Below are 6,904 nucleotides of genomic sequence, written 5' to 3'. Positions count from 1 at the left end.
GCAAAATTACGTTTTGGCGCCAAATGTTAAAGAACCATTACTCTGGGAAAACTGATAGATTATGCTAATAAAATAGAGTATTATGCTTTTCGGCGTCACCCATGAAACCAAGGTATTATGCTCAAAATTATGCTTGTCTGGTTGTACTGTATTATACGGAGCCCGGTAAGTGCCATAGTCATCATTCTTTTTTTTATAGCGTTCGTAGTATTATGCTCCTAATTATGCCGGACATTTTTCCCTCTCTACCTATTACAGTCACTTCACCAGAATGAAATGAACATTCGAATTTCTCTTTGTAATGTCCGACATGTGAATGGAATGTTAAACATTTCTCTGGAAATCTTTCCGAAAAAGACGAATTAACAGAAGAAAAAAGATTCAAAATACTTGGGATACAATACTTGGGATCTTAATGCTGTAATGTAAAGAAAAAGTCATAGCTTTATACCGCTATGAGCTATGAGCTTTATACCGCTAGGGAAATTTCTACGGGAACTCTGAAATCTCGTTGGGGATGTTCAAAACTGACATGTAAATTTCAAAACTCCGTTCAAATTTCATTACCGGTCACGCGTGACGTGAATTGACTGTAAATAAACATTCATATACAGTCCTTTATATTATTTTTGAAAAAAAACTTGCCAAGTTACTTTATTTATGGAAAGGAAATTCCGAAAACAACGACGAATTTTTTTCAAAATACAGTGAATTTTGAAAGCACTTTAAATAATTTTGGAAACCGGCATTTTTTTCACGATAACCGGTAAGATTTACGTGAATAGACGGCAAAAATAACCGGCTACCGGCTCCTAAAAAGAACCCTGCTATGTGTTTTTGGACTTTTTAGCCTCAACGCATGCGCATTACAAACCGAGCTGTTCTTAATGTGGTTTCAAGTTAGATGCAGCCAAAACACACAGGATCTCATTCCACCCTATAATCCTACATGGATGATCTCCATAAGGTGTCCAGGTAAAAACGTTTGTACATGAAGACGTTCTCCGAAGACGTCTTGAAAATTAAGCCTACTTTTCGTATGACGCACTGTTTCCCAACCGCCCCATACTTTCCCGACTAATGAAAACTGGAAATCGTAGACGTCCCCGATCGTCTGGGATGGCCACAGACAAATCGCGAAAATCGGGAGTGAATCTATTTCACGGCGCGTCCCAGATTTCTGCGATGATCGGCGATCATTACCGACAAATTTGTACTGTTGGGGAAGTCGGTGGCAGTAGCTCGTTCGTACCAATCCTCTAAATTGCTTCCAGTTCCAAACTTCCCCTCGACAAATAAAAAAGGCGTCTCTCACCGATGAATACCTGGCGATTTCACCACTCGATATCTCGGCAAAATCTGGGACGGTCGGGAAACAGTGAAATCTTCGATGGTCTGGGATTTTCCCGTCATATGAAAACTAGGCTTTAGTATTTCTGACAGGAAAATCAAAGAGGACACTCCAAAAAATAGACTTACAGTCACGTACAATTTATTTACACAAATATTCTTTTTCCAACGCAGTTGCATTTGCCCTACGTCCGCAGAAAATTCCTCACAAAAATATATTCATACATTTGTAAATAAAATACGATAAAATGAAATGATAAAATAACAACAAAATTTTGTCCTTATTTACATCAGAATCAATCAGATCAATTAGCAATGTCATGCAGTATACTAAGCTTTATAACATCCCGGGTTAATGACATAATTATTTACATTAAAAGAAATCAATTTGCTTGGCTTAATATTTCTCAAAGAAAAATCGACACCCTGTGAGCAGAGCCTTCCTTGCTTCTACTGACTTATGGAAAGAAAGACTCTGCTAACAGGGTGCATAAACGATGGAAAAGATAAAAATTTATACACAACATGAATTTATTGAATTCCAATTTTGCAACAGAAATTCTTTACATTGGAAAAGTGGTACTGGCCAAATTTCGCTGATTGAAGAGTGGTTTCACAAATGACCTACTGTGTTATCGAGATGCCTTCATATTAGGGTGTGTTCGATTGACTCTATTCCGGAACAGGAATACATACTATTACAGTGATGACAAGAAATTCCTCGTGAGAGGTTTTTGGAATTACTGGAGGATAAAATTATTCTTAAATATCATGTGTCGGCGAAAGTTTGCAGGTATACGGAATACGATCAATCGAACGCAACCTTAGACTTCAATTATGGAACTGTTGACGTGTTCGGCTTGGAGCGTATCACTTGAAGATTACGAGCTCATGATACTGCTGAAATAACCAAAAAAAAATCCAATTGAATTGAGCCAAGCTTATTAAGAAATATTTGGGATGTAAACAGAAAAAAAGAAAGAATTCCGTGTTACTTTACGCATATTTACAGTCATATTTGAAGCCCAATATGAAGACTTATTAAGATACTCTCTTACACTAATAATGTTTTGTTTTTTTTGTTGTTGTTTTCTTTTTCTTTTCTTTTGTGTTTTTTTTTTTTTTGTGACTAAAATAAGATACGGAATTAAGAAACTATTTGATGTCAATAATGGTTTTTTTTTTCGGTTTTGTTTTGTGACTAGAATAAGATACAAAATTAAGATACTATTTGAATCAAAAAGGTTTTTTGTTCTTTTGTCACTAAAATTAGATACGGAATTAAGAAACTATTTAACAACAATAATTTTTTGTTTGTTTTCTGACTAAAATAACATATGGAATTAAGATTCTTTTGGACACCAAAAATATTCTTTTTGTTGTTTTTTAACTAGAATAAGATAAGATACTATTTGACATCTGTTTGACATACTATTTGTTATTTTATAACTAAATTAACGTACGGAATTAAGAAACTATTTGAGTTATATTGACAACTTTCTAACAAGTCAATGAGAAAACTAATAAACAAACAGGATAGGCAGAATAATTTCAGTTGTAAGGAATATCTCAGGTCAGCAGCTCAGGCTAAGGTCCAGTCTCTGGCGGTTTATCTGACTCTTCGCGTCTAATTCGGCCCACTACATATTGAAAACACAAACAGAAGAAAGCAATTTTACAATGGATTAAACAGAAATTCAGTGTAAGGTTGCTGCTTATTGTAGTTTATTGTAGCCTTGAGTCTTGAGTAGCCGTGAGTCATTAACGTCATTTGAAGCCTGATGGGACAAGTCAGTAGCAGCTTCCTTGGTCTGACTTGTTTGTAAATGTTTCGTTTATCAACAGAGTTGATAACTAAAGATAAATTGGCCACGAGTATTTCGAGGGTTAGCCCTTCGCCACTCTAACGAAGAGCTAACGCTCGAAACGTCAGCACTCGAATCTCTTTAAGATGGCCAATTTACCTTAAGTTATCAACTCTGTTGGTAAACCAAACATTCGTTTTTACTCCTCACCCACGCAGCACCACAGTTTCTTTAGAAACTAACCCCCTTATCCATTTATGACTTGTTTGTTGTCTGGCCTCGTGTCTAAAGTGGCTCTTTGTGTGTAGAAACCAAAAGCGGAACAAGAGACTGATAACACTATAATGGTTTTGAGGTATGAGCTGTTGAATTGTCGAAGATTGTGCGAAAATAAAGGGCACTAGCAGTGCAGCAGGTTTTGCCCGTTCATTTTACACAGGTACAAAAAATTATTTCCCCTTTCAACAAAAATTCCACGCTGATTACAATGTCCTAACGCACACTAACCCGACCTTGTAGCATACTGGGATTGATTACGTCATCACGATTTATGGAGCCATTCTTTAGACATTGCATGGAGTGTTCATGGGCAAGATACATGAAGCCCTCCTAACTAAGTTAAGACGTATCTTAAGTACTGTTTCTTAACAAAAGTCTATTGATGGAATAACAACGTATTATTGTACAGAAACAGCACTTGGATAGATATCTTATCTTAGAACGTCTTCGTGAATCTGACCTCAGGAAAACCTAATTCTGGATCGGAGAACTCCATGGATCTCTCCCTTTGATTTTTTGCTACTTATTCCCCATTCGCACCAAGACTTAAACACGCTTAAAAACTGTTTAGTTAAACACATTTTAAAATGGTTTTCTTCATAAAAGCTGCGTTCGGATATTTGTCGACCACAGATTTAGCACAAATGAAAGCAGAAGTTAAAGTTTACTTGAATCCTATGTCAAATCCAATGGTTCAGCTTTCTGTTACCAATTTTCATTTTGTTTAACCTGGTTTAATTAAACATGTTTTGTTGGTGTGAATGGGGCTTTAGTTACGATAGTTAAACTAGCCTCTGCCAGAACACTGGGATTGCAGATGGAATTGGCGATGGGACAGCGTGAAAAGAAGTAGAGAAGTTAAAACGCTCTGACAAGACGCCATATAATTCCTGTCAGGTTGTGTACTACGTTGAGTGTGACATTCAGATGATAAGTGACACCTCTTACCGTTAATGGCCGAGAAGGGGAGTCCTCTTCCTCATCTTGAGTCATCTCATCTTTACTCTGCAGCAATTCAATACTGAGTCTCTGGTTTTGATTTCTTAATTCATAGTTCTCCTGTTTCATTAATCCAATCATGGAATTTGATGCTTTTATAGTCTGCTTGTAATTATTGTCGTACTCCTGTATCTCTCGTTTTTCGGAACCGATCCAGAAAGCTTGGATTCTTGTCTCCGTTATGTTCATCTTCAAATCCCCAATCAGTTGCGTTTTTTCCTCTAATTCTTTTAAAGCGGTGTTAAATAGCTCCCACAAAACATCCTTGTCTTTACGTGCCGTGCTTTTCTCCAGTTCCAAACGCGCAGTAGCATCAGTGACTTCTTGTAAGAGTTTTCCTTTCTCTTTCTTGGCGCGTTCAAGCTCAGTAAATGCGAGTTCAAGTTCATCTTGTGTTAGTTCCATAGCTCCAAACCTTATAGTTTGGGCATGTGCATCTTGACTCTTCTCATTCAAGCAGATCTCGAGCCTTGCTTGTGTTTGCTCTAGGGCGATGTGCATGCTTTCGAGTTCTTCCTCCAGTTGGTTAATAATGTCTTCGTATTTTGACTCTGTACTTTCAAAGCAGGACGTCAGCAATTGTAATCTTGCTTCTGTTTTCTCCAGTGTGTTCGACCTTTCCTTTAATGAAGTGTACATGTTTTGGAGTTCTTCTTGAAGCTGCCTTATTATGTCCTCATATGCTCTCTCGGTACTGGCAAAAACTGACTTTTGTAATTGAAGCTCTCCTTCTGTCTGCTCTAGTGCATATTTCTTTTCTTCTAATGAGATGTGCGTGTTGTCAAGATCTTCCTGAAGTTGTTTAATAATCTCTTCATGCTTTGCTTCCTCACTGGCAAGAAGTGACGTTTGCAGTTGTAGCTTTGCTTCAATGTGCTCTAAAGTGTCAACCTTTTCCTTCAACAATATTTGTGTGCTTTCAAGATCTCCCTCAAGCTGTTTCACAGTGTCTTCATTATTTGCTTCCGCACTGGTAAGAAGTGACGTTTGAATTTGCAGCTTTGCTTCTGTGTGCTCTAACATTTCTGTTATTTGCTTTAACGAAATTCGCGCGTTTTCGAGTTCTCCTTCAAGTTGCTGAATAGTGGCATCACGATTCGCAATGATCTCAATACTCTCGTACCTCAATGCTTCTAGCTGATTGTCTCTTGCATACAATTCGTCGCCCAGCCACGCTACTTCATCCACCATACGTTCATACTTTTCCGCAGTCTTCGCGTTTTCGAGTTCACCTTCAAGTCGCTGAATAGTGGCATCACGATTCGCAATGATCTCAATACTCTCGTACCTCAATGCTTCTAGCTGATTGTCTCTTGCATACAATTCGTCGCCCAGCCACGCTACTTCATCCACCATACGTTCATACTTTTTAGTCTTCCACGATTCTTGTCTTCGACCAAGCATTGATTTTAATTCGTCTAGTTCTTGAAGAGAACCCTTCAGGATCTGATACACATGCACCAACTGTGTTTCCACCGCCTTGGAGCTTCCAACTGCTGTTGTGGTCAGCAAACTTGCCGACATTTCCTCATCTGTTTGCGAGGTCAGCTCTTTAGAGCCAGAGTTCAGTTTGTCTGTACTTAAACCTTTTGAATCATCCTGCGCGTCTTTGTCAAAGGACAGCTCTCTGTGTCCAGCCTCTTTTTTTTCTTCTCGAGTTCCAACCTCTTCAACTGAACAGATATCCAAGTATGACGCAGAATCATTTAAGACGCAATCATCCGGAATAGAGTAGATGTCAGAATTCAGGGTGCAGGAGTTATCAAAGAAATAATCCACACAATTCTCCATTTCTAGCACACGTTGCTTGAGAGTTTCTGCGGTCTCTGTCATGAGTGTTATAGACTCTTTCGTTTGATTCAGTTCATGCTCTTTTCGTGTAAGAAGTTGTTTCGTACTCACTAGCTCTTCCTCTATATCTCCTTTGTCTTTCCTTAACTTTCTTATCTCATGTTTTCTCCTCTTTTCCTTCCTTCTCAAGCACACGTTCTTTTTCCTTATTTCTTCTGAATAAATGACCATTTCACTTTCAATCTCCTTCTTGGCTGCTAGCTCACTGAATGTAAGACGTTTCAATTCAAGTTTCACTGTTTCCAGCTCAGTCTGCAAACTTTGGTTTTCGATCTCAAACGCTTTAGTCTTCTCTTTCATAGTAGCAATCTGATTCTGCAGCTTCTTGTTCTCCTTGTTGGTCAATTCAACCATTTCGGTCAGAAAATTGTTTCTCTCCTCTGCTATTTCCGCCAGGGATGCACAAAGGCTTTTTCTAGTTTTGCAAAGTGCCTCTTCTTCGTGTGAAACTTTGGACGGTTCTTCTTTAATACAGTTCAGTTGTTTCTGGTGGTCTCCTTGTTCAAACGAAACTTCATCGTTCATAACTGACAGCGTTGAATGCCTTCGTGCTTTGGACTGCTGTTACAGCTTTGAAAGCGTTCAGCATTTCTTGCTGTAGAAGCTGCTCAGAAATGCTC

At 38.3% G+C, this 6,904-nt stretch overlaps 1 protein-coding gene and 1 long non-coding RNA gene across 3 annotated transcripts in view; both read right to left on the bottom strand.

The window, feature by feature from the left end:
- LOC146469355 (uncharacterized) overlaps window positions 1–6,904 on the bottom strand; it is a 192,036-nt gene that overhangs the window by 154,805 nt on the left and 30,327 nt on the right. The window lies entirely within an intron of this gene.
- Window positions 1,468–6,824, bottom strand: LOC146469358 (uncharacterized). Its single transcript, XM_085123384.1, has 2 exons — window positions 4,383–6,824; window positions 1,468–2,990 (listed from the first exon to the last, which is right to left on the bottom strand). Exons 1-2 carry the CDS (start codon window positions 6,807–6,809, stop codon window positions 2,925–2,927), a joined length of 2,493 nt encoding a protein of 830 aa, XP_084979510.1. The 5' UTR covers window positions 6,810–6,824; the 3' UTR covers window positions 1,468–2,924.

The sequence above is a fragment of the Pavona decussata genome, unplaced genomic scaffold (genome assembly GCF_977016875.1).
Source record: "Pavona decussata unplaced genomic scaffold, jaPavDecu1.1 SCAFFOLD_124, whole genome shotgun sequence".
In the NCBI taxonomy this organism is placed as follows: Eukaryota; Metazoa; Cnidaria; class Anthozoa; order Scleractinia; family Agariciidae; genus Pavona; species Pavona decussata.
Note: the sequence above shows the minus strand (reverse complement) of the source record. Positions and strands in the feature narration are given on the sequence as shown.

What these genes read in the sequence shown, in the direction of transcription:
- LOC146469358 (XM_085123384.1), bottom strand. Translation starts at nt 6,809, where the DNA reads ATGAACGATGAAGTTTCGTTTGAACAAGGAGACCACCAGAAACAACTG. An exon ending in CCCCTTCTCGGCCATTAACG is followed by an intron (nt 2,991 to 4,382) that starts GTAAGAGGTGTC and finishes TTCAATATGTAG; the next exon opens with TGGGCCGAATTAGACGCGAA.